We start from the raw sequence: 20816 nt of genomic DNA, 5'->3' as shown, positions 1-20816 counted from the left end.
AACACCAAAACTCTTTCTCCACTCATGGTTAGTGGTTGGGTGAAGCAATTTATTGTCAAACTACTGTGTTTTCTCTTTTGAAATCATAATGACAGCCCAAAACATCCAAATCACCATAATCAAAAGTTCACATACCCCATTTCTTAATACCGTGTATTACCCCCTCTGACTTCAATGACAGCTTGAATTCTTTTGATGTAGTTGTGGATGAGGTTCTTTATTTTCTCAGATGGTAAAGCTGACCTCACTTCTTGGCAAAAAGCCTCCAGTTCCTGTAAAGTCCTGAGCTGTCTAGCATGAACTGCTAGCTTGAGGTCTCCTGTTGTGAGTTCTGTTTTTGGGCTCCCTCTGGTGGTTACTGATGGTACTGGGTGACTTGTCTTTCCTGGGTCTCTGGGTTCCACCTGTTCCATCAGGATATGGGAGTTTCCTATTTAACCTGGCTTTGCTGGCATTTCCTCGCCGGTTATCAATGTATCCAGTGTGTCTTGTTACCTCTGCTCCCTGCTCCTAGAACCTTCTGGTCAAGCTAAGTTTGGATTTTCCTGTTTTGGTGTTTTGCTTTATTTGGTTTTTAGTCCAGCCTGCAGATATGTGATTCTTTGCTGCTGGTTGCTCTAGTGGGCTGAAATTGCTCCTCATGTACCATGAGTTGGCACATGAGTTCAAGTAATTTCAGGATGGTTTTTTGAAGGGTTTTTCGCTGACCGCGCAGTTCACTTTTGTATCCTCCGCTATTTAGCTTTAGCGGGCCTCATTTTGCTGAAACTGTTTTCATACTGCGTATGTGCTTTCCTCTCATTTCACCGTCATTATATGTGGGGGGCTGCTATTTCTGTGGGGTATTTCTCTGGAGGCAAGAGAGGTCTGTGTTTCTTCTAATAGGGGAAGTTAGATCTTCGGCTGGAGCGAGACGTCTAGGATCATCGTAGGCACGTTCCCCGGCTACTTTTATTTGTGTGTTAGGTTCAGGGTCGCGGTCAGCTCAGGTTCCATCGCCCTAGAGCTTGTTTGTATCTGTGCTTGTCCTCTAGTGATCCCCTGCCATTGGGATCATGACAGTATAACCGGCCCACAAAGTGTTAATTGTATTGGCTGAAGTAGGAGGATAAGTAGTCTGAGGAAGTTTTTTTTTTTTTTTTTTCTCTTTCCCTCAGAGTTTGCTGTCTAGCCTTATGGCAGCCTGGCTACTTCCTTCTCCTCTTAATCTTTGAATGGCTCTGATCCCAGCTGTTTATCATGGACGTCCAGAGTTTGGCTTCCAGCCTGAATAATCTTGCCGCTAAGGTTCAAAATATACAGGATTTTGTTGTACATGCTCCTATGTCTGAACCTAGAATTCCTGTCCCAGAGTTTTTTTCTGGAGATAGATCTCGTTTTCTGAATTTTAGGAACAATTGCAAGTTGTTTCTTTCTTTGAAATCTCGCTCCTCTGGAGACCCTGCTCAGCAAGTCAAGATTATTATATCTTTCCTGCGGGGTGACCCTCAGGATTGGGCATTTGCATTGGCACCAGGGGACCCTGCGTTGCTTAATGCGGATGCGTTTTTTCTGGCATTGGGTTTGCTCTATGAGGAACCTAACCAAGAGATTCAGGCTGAAAAAGCTTTGTTGGCCCTCTCTCAGGGGCAAGATGAAGCAGAAATTTATTGTCAAAAATTTCGGAAGTGGTCGGTGCTTACTCAGTGGAATGAGTGCGCCCTGGCTGCAAAGTTCAGAGATGGCCTTTCTGAGGCCATTAAAGATGTTATGGTGGGGTTCCCTGCGCTTACTGGTCTGAATGAGTCTATGACTATGGCTATTCAGATTGATCGGCGTTTACGGGAGCGCAAACCTGTGCATCATTTGGCGGTGTCGTCTGAACCGTCACCTGAGATAATGCAATGTGATAGAATTCAGTCCAGAAGTCAACGGCAAAAATTATAGGCGGAAAAAAAGGTTGTGCTTTTATTGTGGTGATTCAGCTCATGTTATATCAGCATGCTCTAAACGCACAAAAAAGGTTGATAAGTCTGTTGCCATTAGTACTTTACAGTCTAAGTTCATTCTGTCTGTGACTCTGATTTGTTCATTATCATCCATTTCCGTCGATGCCTATGTGGATTCAGGCGCTGCCCTGAGTCTTATGGATTGGTCATTTGCCAATCGCTGTGGGTTTAGTCTGGAGCCTCTGGAAGTCCCTATTCCTTTGAAGGGAATTGACTCTACACCTTTGGCTATGAATAAACCTCAGTACTGGACACAAGTGACCATGCGTATGACTCCTGTTCATCAGGAGGTGATTCGCTTCCTGGTACTGTATAATTTGCATGATGTCCTAGTGCTTGGTCTGCCATGGTTACAAACTCATAATCCAGTCCTTGACTGGAAATCAATGTCTGTGTTAAGCTGGGGTTGTCAGGGGGTTCATGATGATGCACCTCCGATTTCTATCGCTTCATCTACTCCTTCTGAGATTCCTGTGTTTTTGTCTGACTATCGGGATGTTTTTGAGGAGCCTAAGCTCAGTTCGCTTCCTCCTCACAGGGATTGCGATTGTGCTATAAATTTAATTCCAGGCAGTAAATTTCCTAAAGGTCGTTTGTTCAATCTGTCAGTGCCAGAGCATACTGCTATGCGGGATTATGTTAAGGAGTCCTTGGAAAAGGGACATATCCGTCCATCTTTGTCCCCTTTGGGAGCAGGTTTTTTTTTCGTGGCCAAAAAAGATGGTTCCTTGAGGCCTTGTATAGATTATCGTCTTTTGAATAAGATTACCGTAAAATATCAGTATCCTTTGCCATTGTTGACTGATTTGTTTGCTCGCATTAAGGGGGCTAAATGGTTCACTAAGATTGATCTTCGGGGTGCGTATAATCTTATACGAATAAAGCAAGGTGATGAGTGGAAAACCGCATTTAATACGCCTGAGGGCCATTTTGAGTATTTGGTGATGCCTTTTGGACTTTCTAATGCTCCTTCAGTCTTCCAGTCCTTTATGCACGATATTTTCCGTGAATATCTGGATAAATTTATGATTGTGTATTTGGATGATATTTTGGTTTTTTCTGATGACTGGGAGTCTCATGTTCAGCAGGTCAGGAAGGTGTTTCAGGTCCTGCGGGCCAATTCCTTGTTTGTAAAAGGCTCAAAGTGTCTCTTTGGAGTCCAGAAGATTTCTTTCTTGGGGTATATTTTTTCCCCTTCTACTATTGAGATGGATCCCGTCAAGGTTCAGGCTATTTGTGACTGGACGCAGCCTACATCTCTTAAGAGTCTACAGAAGTTCTTGGGCTTTGCTAATTTTTATCGTCGTTTTATAACTAATTTTTCTAGTGTTGTTAAGCCTTTGACGGATTTGACTAAGAAGGGTGCTGATGTTGCTAATTGGTCTCCTGCGGCTGTGGAGGCCTTTCAGGAACTTAAGCGCCGGTTTTCTTCTGCTTCTGTGTTGCGTCAGCCAGATGTTTCGCTCCCTTTTCAGGTTGAGGTTGATGCTTCCGAGATTGGAGCGGGGGCGGTTTTGTCACAGAGAAGCTCCGATGGCTCAGTGATGAAGCCATGCGCGTTTTTTTCTAGAAAGTTTTCGCCGGCTGAGCGGAATTATGATGTTGGTAATCGGGAACTTTTGGCCATGAAGTGGGCATTTGAGGAGTGGCGTCATTGGCTAGAGGGTGCTAGACATCGTGTGGTGGTCTTGACTGATCACAAAAATTTGATTTACCTTGAGTCTGCCAGGCGTCTGAATCCTAGACAGGCTCGTTGGTCACTGTTTTTCTCTCGTTTCAATTTTGTGGTTTCATACCTGCCAGGTTCAAAGAATGTGAAGGCGGATGCTCTTTCTAGGAGTTTTGTGCCTGACTCCCTTGGAAATTCTGAGCCCTCTGGTATCCTTAGGGATGGGGTGATTTTGTCTGCTGTCTCCCCAGACTTGCAACGTGCTTTGCAGGAGTTTCAGGCGGGTAATCCTGATCGTTGTCCGCCTGAGAGACTGTTTGTTCCGGATAATTGGACCAGTAGAGTCATCTCCGAGGTCCATTCTTCTGCGTTGGCAGGTCATCCTGGAATATTTGGTACTAGAGACTTGGTGGCCAGGTCTTTTTGGTGGCCTTCCTTGTCGAGGGATGTGCGTTCTTTTGTGCAGTCTTGTGAGGTTTGTGCTCGGGCTAAGCCTTGCTGTTCTCGGGCCAGTGGATTGTTGTCACCTTTGCCTATCCCGAAGAGGCCTTGGACGCACATTTCCATGGACTTTATTTCGGATCTCCCTGTCTCTCAAAAAATGTCCGTCATCTGGGTTGTGTGTGATCGCTTTTCTAAAAAGGTTCATCTGGTACCCTTGCCTAAGTTGCCTTCCTCCTCTGAGTTGGTCCCTCTGTTTTTTCAGAATGTGGTTCGTTTGCATGGGATTCCTGAGAACATCGTTTCTGACAGGGGATCCCAGTTTGTGTCTAGATTTTGGCGGACGTTCTGTGCTAAGATGGGCATTGATTTGTCCTTTTCGTCTGCATTCCATCCTCAGACGAATGGCCAGACTGAACGAACTAATCAGACCTTGGAAACTTATTTAAGGTGTTTTGTTTCTGCTGATCAGGATGACTGGGTTACCTTTTTGCCGCTGGCCGAGTTTGCCCTTAATAATCGGGCTAGTTCTGCTACCTTGGTTTCTCCTTTCTTTTGTAATTCGGGGTTTCATCCTCGTTTTTCCTCTGGTCAGGTGGAACCTTCTGATTGTCCTGGAGTGGACATGGTGGTGGATAGGTTGCATCGGATTTGGAGTCATGTGGTGGACAATTTGAAGTTGTCCCAGGAGAAGGCTCAGCAGTTTGCTAATCGCCGTCGCCGCGTGGGTCCTCGACTTCTTGTTGGGGACTTGGTGTGGTTGTCTTCTCGTTTTGTTCCTATGAAGGTCTCTTCTCCTAAGTTCAAGCCTCGGTTCATCGGTCCCTATAGGATCTTGGAAATTCTTAACCCTGTGTCGTTTCGTTTGGATCTCCCGGCATCGTTTGCTATTCATAATGTGTTCCATCGGTCGTTGTTGCGGAAGTATGAGATACCTGTTGTTCCTTCGCTTGAGCCTCCTGCTCCAGTGCTGGTGGAGGGAGAATTGGAGTATGTTGTGGAGAAGATCTTGGATTCTCGTGTTTCCAGACGGAAACTCCAGTATTTGGTCAAGTGGAAGGGTTATGGTCAGGAGGATAATTCTTGGGTGGTTGCCTCGGATGTTCATGCTGATGATTTGGTTCGCGCTTTTCATAGGGCTCATCCTGGTCGCCCTGGTGGTTCTCGTGAGGGTTCGGTGACCCCTCCTCAAGGGGGGGGTACTGTTGTGAGTTCTGTTTTTGGGCTCCCTCTGGTGGTTACTGATGGTACTGGGTGACTTGTCTTTCCTGGGTCTCTGGGTTCCACCTGTTCCATCAGGATATGGGAGTTTCCTATTTAACCTGGCTTTGCTGGCATTTCCTCGCTGGTTATCAATGTATCCAGTGTGTCTTGTTACCTCTGCTCCCTGCTCCTAGAACCTTCTGGTCAAGCTAAGTTTGGATTTTCCTGTTTTGGTGTTTTGCTTTATTTGGTTTTTAGTCCAGCCTGCAGATATGTGATTCTTTGCTGCTGGTTGCTCTAGTGGGCTGAAATTGCTCCTCATGTACCATGAGTTGGCACATGAGTTCAAGTAATTTCAGGATGGTTTTTTGAAGGGTTTTTCGCTGACCGCGCAGTTCACTTTTGTATCCTCTGCTATTTAGCTTTAGCAGGCCTCATTTTGCTGAAACTGTTTTCATACTGCGTATGTGCTTTCCTCTCATTTCACCGTCATTATATGTGGGGGGCTGCTATTTCTGTGGGGTATTTCTCTGGAGGCAAGAGAGGTCTGTGTTTCTTCTAATAGGGGAAGTTAGATCTTCGGCTGGAGCGAGACGTCTAGGATCATCGTAGGCACGTTCCCCGGCTACTTTTATTTGTGTGTTAGGTTCAGGGTCGCGGTCAGCTCAGGTTCCATCGCCCTAGAGCTTGTTTGTGTCTGTGCTTGTCCTCTAGTGATCCCCTGCCATTGGGATCATGACAGTCTCCCCAGAGTGGCTCAATGATATTAAGGTCAGGAGACTGAGATGGCCCCTCCAGAACCTTCACTTTGTTCTGTTGTAGCCAATGACATGTCAACTTGGCCTTGTGTTTTGGATCGTTGTCATGTTGGACTGTCTAAGTATGTCCCATACGCAGCTTCCAGGCTGATGAATGCAAATTTGCATCCAGTATTTGCTGATAACATGCTGCATTCATCTTTCCTTCAACTTTGACCAAATTTCCTGTGCCTTTGTAGCTTACACAAAAAAAAAAATCAGCAATCCACCTCCGTGCTTTACTGTAGGAATGGTGTTCCTTTCATCATATGCCTTGTTGACCTCTCTCCACATGTAATGTTTATGGTTGTGGCCAAAAATTTAAATTTTGGCCTCATTACTTCAAATTATCTTGTTCCAGAAGTTTTGAGGTTTTTCTTTGTGCTGTTTTGCGTATTGTAGGAGAGATACTTTGTGGCATTTGTGCAGTAATTGCTTTCTTCTGTCGACTCAACCATGCAGGCCATTTTTCTTCAAGTGCCTACTTATTGTGCATCTTGAAACAGTCACACCCCTAGTTTTCAGAGTCCAGATTTCAGCTGGGTTTTTCTTTGCATCCTGAACAATTTTCTTGGCAGTTGTGGACAAAATTTGTGTTGATCTACCTGACCATGGTTTTGTTTTTACAGAACCCCTGATTTTCCATTTGTTAATCACAGCTTGAACGCTGCTAACTGGCATTACTGTATCAATTTCTGGGATATCTTTTTGAATCCCTTTCCTGTTTTATACAGTTCAACTACCCTTTCCCATAGATCTGTTGACAATTCTTTTGCTTTCCCCATGACTCACAATCCAGAAACGTCAGTGGCTGGATGAAAGATGCAAGACTCTGTCTGGATTCCAAAAACTCACTCAGCTTTTATGCACACACACTGATTACAAGCAAACAGGTCACAGGAGAGGATGTTACCTTTAGCAGCCAGTCAAACCCATTTGTGTCTACTTCTATTCATGTTATCAGGCCAATATCACAAGGATATGGTAACTTTTGAACAGGGTTATTTGGATATTTTGGGTTGTCATTATGTTTTAAAAAGAGAAAACACAGTAGTTTGACCATAAATGGCTTCACCCAACCGCTAACCATGAGTGGAGAAAAAGTTTTGGTGTTATCATTCATATTCTCCAGAAAAAGGACAAGAAAGAAAAAATTCTGCCGGGGTATGTAAACTTTTAAGCACAACTGTATATGCCTTAGGCAGCCATCACTTTCTGTTAGTTGCTTGTGAGTAACCATAAATTAAATGGAATCTGTCAGTAGGATCTACCGTTTTAAGCCGTCTATATGGACATGTAAGTAATAGGAAGCTGAATACATTTTTTCATATATGTAAATGAGCTGTTAAGAACTATGGGCGGACACTGATCTGCATAAGAATCTGCCTCAAGAACTTTTCTAAAGGGAACCTGTCAGGTCATTTTTAGCATGCAAACTGTCCCCAGTGCGATGTGCATTACTAACATGTTTTTTTCATTAAAAACACCGTTGTAATCATGTGCAAAGAGCACTTTATATAGTTATATCATACCTGCTCATTTAGTCATAGGGATGTGCTTCATTTCATTCAGTAACGGTTGTCACTGCCCACACAATTTAAAAGGGGTTCTCGAGGTTGCGCCGACGTCACTCAAATCCGCTTTGAAAAATATTGTGATTGCTCAGTGTGTATTGTGAAACTACGCTTGAGCAGTGCCAATCGGGGAGCCACTCTTGCGCTGTGACGAGTGGCCCCTGCCACACTCAGTCAGTGAAGCTGGGTACTACACATAGCTTCAGTGCGCACACGTGGGGAGCCGCTCATCACGTGTGGCTCCAAGATACACACTGTGCAAGCACGGGATTTTTCAAGGTGCATTCGAGTGACATTTGCGCAAACCCAGGAACATCATTCAGATTGCGTGACTGACGACAACCGTGACTTAACATAATGAAGCACAACTCTATTACTAAATGAGCAGGTACGATCTAACTATATAAAGTGCTATTGCAACGTTTTTAGAACAAACAAAAAAAAAAGTTAGTGACGCACATTGCCTCACTAACAGCACACTGGGGACAGTTTAGATGGTAAAAATTACATGACAGTTTCCCTTTAAATGAAAGAGAGTGTTACCAGTTATGCAGACTTGTGTCCGCCCCATAGTCCTTAACAGCTCAATAACATATAAGATAAACATGGATTTCTCTGGAATAAGACATCAGATCACAGATATCAAGGTGTCATTTTATTCAGCCCCCTATAACCCACATCTCCATATAGACGGCTTAGGAGGGTGGATCCTACTGATAGATTCCCTTTAATTTTTCCTGTTGAAATGTTAGAGCTAATAGCAAATGAAATGATGCTGCAGTTTGACTTAGAACAAGGATATGCAGAGAATTTGGTCATGTTACGTGTTGCCAAAGATTGCTTTGTCATGATGCTACATCGCAACATAGTGACATTGATCATGTTTCATCATCCAAGTTGCAATGGTTGTTATGGATACATTTAATTTCTTTCTCGTCTAAACTTATAGGAGAAGTCTTAAGGATCACTCACACCGTCCGTGGCCTTGATGCTGATGGCTTCCTTGTTTTGGATACTGTTGTAAAAGGATATGTTCTTCAACTACAATCATCTACTGACATCATGTTAAAAGTAAATATAGAATGTGTATTATTTTTTACATTTCCCATCATTTTCAAAACAATGATAGAAATTATAACTAGAGTCACGTGCCTGAAGATATGCATATGTATGATTTTAGGATTACACAGAGGATTATGTCCAAACAGGTCTGGGACAGCTATATGCCTACTCAACAAGAATATTCTACTTGGATGGAGTCAGTGTACCATATTCATGGAATCACACTATCAGTTATGATCCAAGTCATGGCAAAATGCCTTTCATGGTCGAGATTTTGCGTGTATCGTCTATAGAAACAGATTACAACCCTCTGGATGAAACCCTTGGCTTTGAGATACATGCTTTCATCTCAAAAGGTATTACAATTGAAGCAGTTAAATTACAAGTACACAACTTTTTTGGAACTCAATGCCACATTATGAAAGGACCAATTTCTTGGATTGTAGACTACACAATTAAAGAAGTTGTCCACTACTTGAACAACTTCTTGTCATACCCCTTGCTTGGCCCCTATAAAATAATAAAGATTATACTCACTTCCCGTGCCATTACCGTTCTCGTGGTGTCGGCACTCGTTCTTCCGGGTCTCCCGTGCTGTTATTGTGACACATGACGCCAGTGCCCAATTAACGCTGTTATCACTGTCCCCCCCACTGTCGGAAAAATCGAACATGAAGAGGAAGTCCGAGATTAGCTGAAGCCCCGACTTCCTCTTCATGTTAGATTTGTCCGAAGGCAGGGACAGTGACATCAGCACTGATTGGATGCTGGTGCCACAACACCGCACGAGAGCCCCGGGAACGCAATCGCCGACACTTTGGGAATGACGCAGGCATGGGAGGCAATTATAGGCTTTAATATTTTATGGGGGACAAACATTTTGATCAAGAATGAATTGTCCTAGTAGTAGACAACCCCTTTAACGCTGACTTAAATAAATCATATTCATAAAAATGACAAGTATAAGTCTAGTTAAATAGCATCTGTCAGTAGGATTAACTCTCCTAGGCATCTATATGGGCATGCAGGTCATAGGAAATTAAATAAAATGTTACCTTGATATCCAATGTCTTATTCCAGAGAAATCCACATTTTTTATTATGTAAACACGCTCTTAAAATCTATAGGTCGGACACTGATCTCCCTGAGAATTTTCCTCCAGAGATTATTTCAACTGGAAGGTGGCATTACCAGTGTGAGTCATGTAATGGCCGACAGTCTGTTCTCCTGATCTACATGTCTCACACTGGTAACTCCTTCTTTCGTTTAAAATAATCTCTGGAGACAGATTCTCAGTGAGATCGGTGTCCAGCTCATAGATCATTTACGTATCAAGAAAAACATAGATTTGGAATAAAACATAAAATTACAGTTACCAAGGTATCATTTTATTCAACTTTCTATTACTTATATTCCATTATAGATTGCTTAGGAAGGTTGATCCTACTAGCAGATGCCCTTTAAAGTTCAATGACTCCTTAGTATAGTTAAACTTACATACATAGAAACTGTATATAAATAATAGAGATGGGGCAATCAATTCAATATGAATTTGAATAATTTGTAAGATTCAAAAGTAACAAAATATAAATAATCTTTATTGATAAAATAATAACAAATAGGTAGGGGCATGGTGCCGCATGGCGTACAAAAATACCGCACAGTTGTGTATAAATACCAAGGGCACACGGAGCCGGGGAATCAACACACCTATATACCATTCAAAATCTCAATGGAGAACCATGCATTCCCCATATAAGGGGAAAAAATATTATAGAACATATATATGTAGCATGGATGCACTTCAAAAATAGAAAGAACCACCGATACGCAACATCAGACTAAAAATAATACCGTTATAGGAGATGTAACAAATAGAAAGCATGTAGTCCCAATACTATGATGAAAGGTGAAAGTGCTAATTACCTCTTGGTAATATGTGAGACTCCCAGGGTCCGTGCGCCCACCCCAACGCGCATTTCGGTAACACACCTTCCTCAGGGGGCATGGTAAAAGAATGCCAGAAGTATCGCTTTATACTCATAGGTGCCTGGAAATGAACCGGGCATAGTCCCAGAAGTGTTAGAGTAACCATAGCAACCAATGCTGACTACCAACCACTCTTAATAAAAACAAAGGTGTTTGGTTAAGGGAGAACATAGCCACACAACCAACCTCCCCTATGGTCCCCAACCTGTGGCTATGCACTCCCTTAAACAAACGCCTTTCTGGCGTTTGGTTGCTATGGTTACTCTGTAACACTTCCGGGACTATGCCGGGTTCATTTCCGGCACCTATGAGTATAAAGCGTTACTTCTGGCTTTTATGCAGTTTGGTAGACAGGACAAGGTGACAAATAGACAAAGCCTTTCCCTCACCTTCGATTTGTGCTCGCATCTAGAAACTAATCAAACAAGACAACATATTGTAGACAGCAAGTTAGACAGAAGGGAGACCACTAGTGGCCTGCACTTTGGAGTGATTTTTCAGGCTTTTACACTTTAATTATCTGCATGAACCAGTTTCACTAACTAATTTTTCTTCCTTTTAGGTGATCTTAACAACCAGTGCCCTTCTGGATTTAGTTATGAAGTTTCTGGACTTTACTGTGAAGGTAAAAAACAATTTACAGAGCATTCAAGTCGAGAACAAAATGCAGTGGTCATGCCAATACCTCAATATAATATGACTTATGTAGGGTAAACTACTAAACAGTGACAAGACAGTATTAAAAGGAAATGTACAAGGCTGAAGAGGAATTTAAAATTGAGTTTACACCAATGAAGATAAGGCGAAGACAGAATTGATAAACTGTATCAGTGCACGGGGGCCAAAGTCAGGCAGTGAATCTTAGTCTACATACATAGAATTACACACGCTTTCCATTAATGACTGTGTAAGTTGTGTAACTCTTATTTTAAAACACTTTAGATGATGACGAATGCGCTGTCCACAACCCATGCTCACATGCATGTCATAACATTATGGGAAGCTATTACTGTTCATGTCCAAAAGGCCTGATGAGCTCTGCGGATGGAAGGACATGCCATGGTAAGTTGTTCTGTTCTAGCAATGTATTTCTAACGTTATTCCCACAATCACATTGTTTCACAAGGCACAATAAATGCTTTCTTATTGTTTAATAGACAGTACAAGCCCAATATACAGATCCTTATTCTAAATTTGTGTATTTGTAGCTTGTCTGCTCCTCTGTGTATGCAGCTTTACATAGCTGAATGTGCAGACCCCTCACTCCCTCTCCTGTATACCCTGATGAGCCCCACCTATCTTAGTGATCATCAAATGAATCTAAATCTAGAATTAACCTTATGCTTCTTTGGACTCTGCTCCTGTACACAACCCTAACTTTTCCACTTTGATTTTCTGCCATCCACATCAATACAGCTGCCCAGTGTGATTTCACATCATTGTCAGCTGGTTGATAGGTAATCTAAACTGTCTTCACTCCTCCACAAAGGAGCTTGTACTTAGTAATTAGCATGCAATACAAAGTTGAGTTGTGTTTGTTGCCTACTACTGAGAGATTTTTGATGTGAAACTGCAAATGTTAACTAATCTGGTTTCACATCACTGACGCGATCATGTCATACCACCCAACTTTGGAAGAAGGCAAAGAGACAAAGTTTGCAGCGCACACAGCTCGCCGAGGCAAATTTTAGGCCACGCCTCTGACCACTCCCATTTCACAACTAGTCACACCCATATCCACGCCACAACCACACCCATTTAGCACTGCTGATCACACTGTTTCATAAACAATAATTATAAACACAAAAATATGGCCACACGGTCCTCCATACTGTATAATGGCCACACAGTGCTCCATACTGTATAATGGCCATACAGTGCTCCATAATGCATAATGGCCACACATGATGCTCCATACTGTATAATGGCCACACAGTGCTCCATACAGTATAATGGCCACACATGATGCTCCATACTGTATAATGGTCACACATGATACTCAATACTATATAATGGCCACACATGATGCTCCATACCGTATAATGTCCTCCAGTGCTCCATACTGTATAATGGCCACACATGATGCTCCATACTGTATAATGGCCACACATGATGCTCCATACTGTATAATGGCCACACATGATGCTCCATACTGTATAATGGCCACACATGATGCTCCATACTGTATAATGGCCACACAGTGCTCCATACTGTATAATGGCCACACATGATGTTCGATACTGTATAATGGCCACACATAGTGCTCCATACTGTATAATGGCCCCAAATGATGATCAACACTGTATAATGACCACACATGATGCTCCATATTGTATAATGGCCCCACAGCGCTCCATACTGTATAATGGCCACATATTATGCTCCATACTGTATAATGGCCCCACAGTGCTCCATACTGTATAATGGCCACACATAGTGCTCCATACTGTATAATGGCCCCACATGATGTTCAATACTGTATAATGGCCCCACAGTGCTCCATACTGTATAATGGCCACATATTATGCTCCATACTGTATAATGGCCCCACAGTGCTTCATACTGTATAATGGCCACACGTGATGCTCAATACTGTATAATGGGCCCACATGATGCTCCATACTGCATAATGGCCATACATCATGTTACATACTGTATAATAGCCACACATGATGCTCCATAACTATATAAAGGCCACACATGATGCTCCATATAGCATAATTGCCACATATCATGCTCCATACTGTATAATGGCCACACATGATGCTCCATACTGTATAATGGCCACACATCATGCTACATACTGTATAATGGCCCCACATGATGCTCCACACTGTATAATGGCCCCACATGATGCTCCATATTGTATAATGGCCTCACCTGATGCTCCATACTGTATAATGACCACACATGATGCTCCATACTGTATAATGGCCCCACGGTGCTGCATACTGTATAATGGCCACACATTATGCTCCATACTGTATAATGGCCCCATAGTGCTCCATACTGTATAGTGGCTACACATGATGCTCCATGCTGTTTTAATGACCCCACATGATGCTCCATACTGTATAATGTCCCCACATGATACTCCATACTGTGTAATTGCCCCACATGATGCTCCATACTGTGTAATGGCCAGATATGATGCTCCATACTGTATTATGGCCCCACATGTTTCTCCAAACTGTATAATGGCCACACATGATGCTCAATACTGTATAATGGCCACACAGTACTCCATACTGTATAATGGCCACACATGATGCACTATATTGTATAATTGCCACACACAGTGCTCCATACTGTATAGTGGCCACACATAGTGCTCCATACTGTATAATGGCTACACATAGTGCTCCATACTGGATAATGGCCACACATGATGCTCAATACTGTATAATGGCCACACTTGATGCTCCATACTGTATAATGGCCACACATGATGCTGCGTACAGTATAATGGCCCCACATAATGCTGTGTACAGTATGATTGCCCCACGTGATGCTCCATACAGTATAATGAGCCCACATGATGCTGCATACTGTATTATGGCCTCACATGATGCTTTGTACTGTATAGGGGCCCCACATGTTGCTGCATACTGTATAATGGCCCTACATAATGCTCCGTACTGTATAATGGCCCCACATGATGCTCCATACTGTATAATGGCCCCACATGATGCTGCATATAGTATAATGGCCCCACATAATGCTGTGTACAGTATAATTGCCCTGTGTGATGCTCCATACAGTATAATGAGCCCACATGATGCTGAGTACAGTATAATGGCCTCTCATGATGCTCCATACAGTATAATGGCCCCACATGATGCTGGGTACAGTATCATGGCCCCACATGATGCTCCATACTGTATAATGGCCCCACATGATGTTCCATACTGTATAATGGACCAAATGATGCTCCATACAGTATAATGGCTCCACATGATGCTGGGTACAGTATAATTGCCCCACATGATGCTGCGTACTGTATACTGGCCCCAAATGACGCTCCATACTGTATAATGGCCCCACATGATGCTGGATAATAATGGCCCCACATGATATTGCATACAGTATAATGGCCACACATAATTTCCAGACCCCCATCATTTCCCTCACAACCCATCATTGCTTTTTCCATCACTACACACACATACCTACAGATACACACACCTCTCACCACGTTCCCTCGCTGCAGCTGGCAGCTTCCTCTCTGCGGCACGGAATGATGTTATCCAACCACGCTGCTGACTGCTTATGTCGCTGCAGCTCCAGTACGCCACTGATGAAAACCTCTCTGTGTCTCCTGTGCCAGACAGTGTCATAGCGAGGAGCAATATCTGCTCTGATCCGACACAGCTAGCGATCGCGCTAGCAGTTTAAAGCGGCAGTACATTTGGTCTGAGGCCATGCGGGAAAAGGAGGATCCTGGCCGGGACAGTGAGACAGAGTCTCAAAATCGGGACTGTCCCACTGGATCCAGGACAGTTGGGAGTTATGCACATTCGACTCCGCTCCGTACACACACACGGTTCCACTCTGTACACCTCGTACACACATGACTCCACTCTGTACACCTCATACACACACACATGACTCCACTCCATACACCTCGTACACACACGGCTCCACTCCGTACACCTCGTACACACACGGCTCCACTCCGTACACCTCGTACACACACGGCTCCACTCCATACTCCTTGTACACAGACATACGATTCCACTCCGTACACCTTGCACCCAAGGCTCCGCTCCTTACACCTCGTACACACACGGCTCCACTCCATACACCTCGTACACACACATACGACTCCACTCCATACACCTTGCACACAAGGCTCCGCTCCTTACACCTCGTACCCATGCAGCTCCAATCCATACACCTCGTACGCATGCGGCTTCGCTCCGTACACCTCGTACACACGCGGCTCCACTCTGCACGCATCGTACGCACCCGGCTTCGCTCCACACACCTCGTACACACCCGGCTGCGCTCCGCACACCTCATACACACCCGGCTGTGCTCCGCTCACCTCGTACACACCCGGCTGCGCTCCGCACACCTTGTACACACCCGGCTGTGCTCCGCTCACCTCGTACACACCCGGCTCCGCTCCGTACACCCCGTACACAAGCGGTTCCGCTCCGTACACCCCATACATACATTATCTCCTTTTTCACACTCAGCTCAGCTCTGTACACCTCGTACACACCTGACTCCACTCGGTACACCTTGTACACATGGCTCCACTCCGTAAACACATGGCTCGGCTCCGTACACCTCATATATCTACACTGTAAACCCCTCTTGACCCCACACATAAACTTACCCTCATCCAGCACCATGACAGCACAGCAGAGTCCTGCATACACGGTGGCCCCTGATCATGTGACCCCTGACTCCTCTCCTCCTGTGACCTCATCACATGTCCTGTGTGCACAGAGCAGCCACATATGTGGCGTGCGGCTCTGTGGGTGGAGGGATGAGGCTCACATTGCAGTGTGGGAAAAGTAAGATCCCGGCTGTGACAGCAAGGCAGACTCTCAAAATCGGGACTGTCCTGCTGGATCTGGGATGGTTGTGAGGTATGGGTCATGCGCAGTGACACGTATCTCCCCTCCATCACTTTACCAGTGACTCTGTCACAATATGCATAGCTCCCAACCAGCTCGGTTGGTCACGGAATGTACTTATTCAATCTCTGTCTGTTTTTCTGTCTGTAATGTCTCGTTGTCTCCTGCTCTGTAGTCACTGCTTGTGTTACTGAATTCATTGCTCAGATTTTCTTCCTCCTCTGTCTCCAGGGGAGGAGCAGCATTTCTCTGCTCAGTACATACTTACATTTATATGACTACCTCATTCTTTGAGTCTAGTCTTCCACTGGCTTTGAACTCCCTATATGTAGTATTGGAGGTAGCTCAGCCACAAGCTGCAATGCTAAGTGTAAGAGAATTTTCTTTTCTTGAATGTGCATTATATTCTTTATTATAGGCACATTGTACTTATACATCAATATACATCTCTCTATACCAGTACACTTCTATGTATCCATATTTTAGAGGTAAACTAAAAGTCAGAGATTTTTTTTGTTCTTATACAATTACTTAAAAACTATGAAAAAATTAATGACATTTTAATGCACTTAAAAAAAATAAACATCACAAATCAGCAAATAACAGACATACTTGCTATCACAATAATCATAACAACCTATACAATACAGTGTGCAGATTATTTATGACAATAGACTATGGGGAGCCTGAAAAAAACACATGTAAAAAACTTCAGTGACTCCAAAGTGCAGTGCAGAATGAAAGCTTTTCCGAAATATAAAAAAAATCGTTAACACCACTGCTTCAACTATACACCAGAAACAGGTCAAATAAGGGTGGAAACGCATGATAAAATGCAGCAAAAAAAGCAACAACAATATAAGATTGTAATGGCGTGGTTAGGTACAGACACCTACGGAAAAAAATGCAGATAAAAAGCAGCAGAAAAAATGAAGCATTAATGTTACATATGAGCACAGCTTTGCAGTCATGTTTGGCAAAATTGCAATTTAAAAAGCTACAGCTTATCTTGCAAAAAAGCTAGACCTGATATACCCTTACATAAAATTGAAAACATTATGGCTGCTATAGCTATGAGTCAATGAACAAAAAAATAAATCCATAGGTTCCAACTGTCCCAATACAGAGGGACATTCCCAGATTTGAGGTTATGCCCTGATGTCCCGGGCAATCTGCTGAATGTCTCTTGCTTCCACTATTCCACCATGTCTCACATGACATCTCCTCCTACAAGGGTAGAAAGAAACAGTAAATCGGTATGTCTAGGGGGTGTGATTAGGGGTATAGTCAAAAATGTGTTGCGGTGCCACTGCTAGATTTGTCCCTTTTTTTCCTGAAAAAATTGGGAGGAATAGATATGGCAGAGGATTATCTTATGCATAAACAGAACAGCATTTGTAAGTTCACATCACTGACCTCTCAGTAGCAAATAACAAGCACAACTCAGCTATGCACTGCCTAGTAATAAAAGCTCCGTTGTGGAGGAGTGCAGAGTAGTTGAGCTCTGCTAGAAACCAGTAAACAATGATGTAAAAACTAGGGTTGAGCAAAACGGATCGGACATTTCCAAAAGTCGCCGACCCGTGAAACCCGACCCGATCCTAGTGTGGGATCGGCCATGAGGTTGGCGATCTTCGCGCCAAAGTCGTGTTTCGTATGACGCTTTCAGCGCCATTTATCATCCAATGAAGGAGGACGCAGAGTGTGGGCAGCGTGATGACATAGGTCTCGGTCCCCACCATCTTAGAGAAGGGCATTACAGTGATTGGCTTGCTTTCTGCGGCGTCACAGGGGCTATAAAGGGGCGTGCACGCCGACCGCCATCTTACTTCTGCCGATCTTAGCATAGGGAGAGGTTGCTGCAACTTCATCAGAAGAAGGGATATAGTTAGGGAGGGAAGATTAACCCCGAAACTGCTTGTGCTGTAGCGATTTCCACTGTCCAACACCACCTTTTCTTTGCAGGGACAGTGGAGGTTTTTTTTTTTGTGCATCATCTCTGTAGCTTATTAGGCTGCCTTATAAGGCTCCCTTATAGCTGCATTGCTGTTTGTACGCCGCTGTGCAAACCAACTGCTTTTTTAAAAGCAAAAATCCTGTTGCTCCTTTCTGCACAGTTCTCTTGTTTCTTTGTCCACACTTTTGTGTGCAGCAGTCCTTTTTATTGCTGCCATACTTGTCCTGAGATCATTGTAGGGAGATTAAAATTGTACTACAGCCTTGTATTTTTTTATATATCTTCAAGATACGTTCTGCCACTTACATTGTGTAGTGTAATACACTGGGCCTGAGTTTTGTTGCAGTCTCCCCCAAATAAAAAGGAGATTTAAATTGGCACTAAGTGGATCTACGTCACAGTTCTGTTAGTTTGTCGTACATCTTCCAGCCACGTTCTGCCACTTACATTGTGTAGTGTAATACACTGGGCCTGAGTTTTGTTGCAGTCTCCCCCCAAATAAAAGGGAGATTTAAATTGGCACTAAGTGATCTACGTCCAGTTCTGTTAGTTTGTTGTACATCTTCCAGCCACGTTCTGCCACTTACATTGTGTAGTGTAATACACTGGGCCTGAGTTTTGTTGCAGTCTCCCCCCAAAACAGGGAGATTTAAATTGGCACTAAGTGGATCTACGTCATAGTTCTGTTAATTTGTCGTACATCTTCCAGCCACGTTCTGCCACTTACATTGTGCAGTGTAATACACTGGGCCTGAGTTTTGTTGCAGTCACCCCCTCAAAAAAAAGGGAGATTAAAATTCTCCACAAGTTTGTATACACCTTCTACCTTGTTTCACAGTACCATCTAACGGTTGTTGTTTTGGTTAGATTTTTCTCAAAATGAGGAAGTCTGGTGGAAGAGGCCGTGGGCGGGTGTTGCCAGCTTGTACTGATGGTGGTGTTGGTGGTGGTGGAGCATCTGGTGGTAGTGGGAAAAGCAAAATAGCACCAAAGGTTCGAGGTGTTGAGCCAGCATCAGCATCTGGCTACACAAGGCCTCGAAGGCTCCCTTATCTGGGAGTAGGAAAACAGCTTTTAAAGGCAGAGCAGCAGGAAAAAGTTTTGGCTTTCCTTGCTGACTTAGCTTCTAGCTCCTTCACCTCCTCTTCAGAAGGTTCGAAATCTAAAAGCAGCGAGTCGTCAGTGGATGCTCCCAATCAGGAACAAGTCGCTTCCTTGTGTCCTTCACCCAAACCAAAAGTGAAGGATGCGGCTGGCGAAACTACAGTTTACTCCATGGAACTCTTTACACATACCGTGCCCGGGTTAGAGAGGGAAATTGTTAAAAGCCCATTACAAGATGAATCGGACATGGAGTGCACAGATGCACAGCCACAGCTAAATTATTATGCTGTTCCATTGACTCAGATCACTACATTGCCCTCGCAGTGTACTGAGCCAGAATCTGACCCTGATGAGACTATGGTGCCCCGTCACGAATGCTATAGCACCTTACACAGTGACACAGAGGAAGGTGCACATGACATTGAAGAGGAGGTGATAGATGACCCAGTTGTTGACCCAGATTGGCAGCCATTGGGGGAAGAGGGTGCCGCTGCCAGTAGCTCCGAAGCAGAGGAGGATGATCTGCAGCAGCCATCTACATCGCAACAGTTTTCATCTGGCAGGCCAGTATCTGGCCAAAAATGTTTTTCAAATCCAAAAACAGTTTTAGGACACCGTGGCCATCCGGTGAAAGTAGCACAGCGTGCAATGCCTGAAAAGGTATTCCATAGTATGACGAGTGCAGTGTGGGCATTTCATTTTTTAACCAAGATCCGAATGATCAGTGCAAAGTTATCTGTAAGAAGTGCTCAAAGACCTTTAGCAGAGGGAAGAATCTCTAAAGTTTAAATACAACGTGCATGCGTAGACATTTAACCAGCATGCACTTGCAAGCCTGGACTAACTACCAAATATCCAGTACCATTGGTGAACCTGCTCAGAATGAAGGTAGTCAGCAACGCTACATTGCTTCCCTCACAGTAAGCCCCCCGGTTAGGACACCACCAGCAGCAAATGTGGAGGTATCGTCGCAAGGCCATAGTAGTCAGGGAATCACAAGGTTCTTGGTAGGAAACACTGTAGGTAGGCCAACATCAAGAATACCATCCCCAACCCTCTCTCAATCTGCCATGTCCACCACCCCCAGTGCTAGTTCCACCATAAGCAGCTCTCCAGTCCAGCTGACCCTACAAGAGACTCTCGCTAGGAAAAGAAAGTACTCATCCTGTCATCCGCGTACACAGGGTTTGAACGCCCACATTGCTAGACTAATCTCGTTAGAGATGATGCCCTACCGTTTGGTTGAAAGCGAAGCTTTCAAAGCCCTGATGGCCTACGCAGTACCACGCTATGACCTACCCAGTCGACGCTTCCTTGCGAGAAAAGCCATCCCAGCCCTCCACCAGCATGTCAAAGACCGCATTGTCCATGCACTGAGGCAATCAGTCAGTAGAAAGGTGCACCTCATAACAGATGCATGGACCAGTAGGTATGGCCATTGACA

At 44.0% G+C, this 20816-nt stretch overlaps 1 protein-coding gene across 1 annotated transcript in view; it reads left to right on the top strand.

The window, feature by feature from the left end:
- Positions 1 to 20816, top strand: part of HMCN1 (hemicentin 1) — a 733390-nt gene that overhangs the window by 589350 nt on the left and 123224 nt on the right. The window contains exons 96-99 of the mRNA XM_069737257.1: positions 8622 to 8743; positions 8853 to 9090; positions 11286 to 11348; positions 11666 to 11785. Coding sequence (XP_069593358.1) covers positions 8622 to 8743; positions 8853 to 9090; positions 11286 to 11348; positions 11666 to 11785 — 543 coding nt within the window. The remainder of the gene's footprint in view (positions 1 to 8621; positions 8744 to 8852; positions 9091 to 11285; positions 11349 to 11665; positions 11786 to 20816) is intronic.

This window comes from Ranitomeya imitator, chromosome 8, assembly GCF_032444005.1.
Source record: "Ranitomeya imitator isolate aRanImi1 chromosome 8, aRanImi1.pri, whole genome shotgun sequence".
In the NCBI taxonomy this organism is placed as follows: Eukaryota; Metazoa; Chordata; class Amphibia; order Anura; family Dendrobatidae; genus Ranitomeya; species Ranitomeya imitator.
Note: the sequence above shows the minus strand (reverse complement) of the source record. Positions and strands in the feature narration are given on the sequence as shown.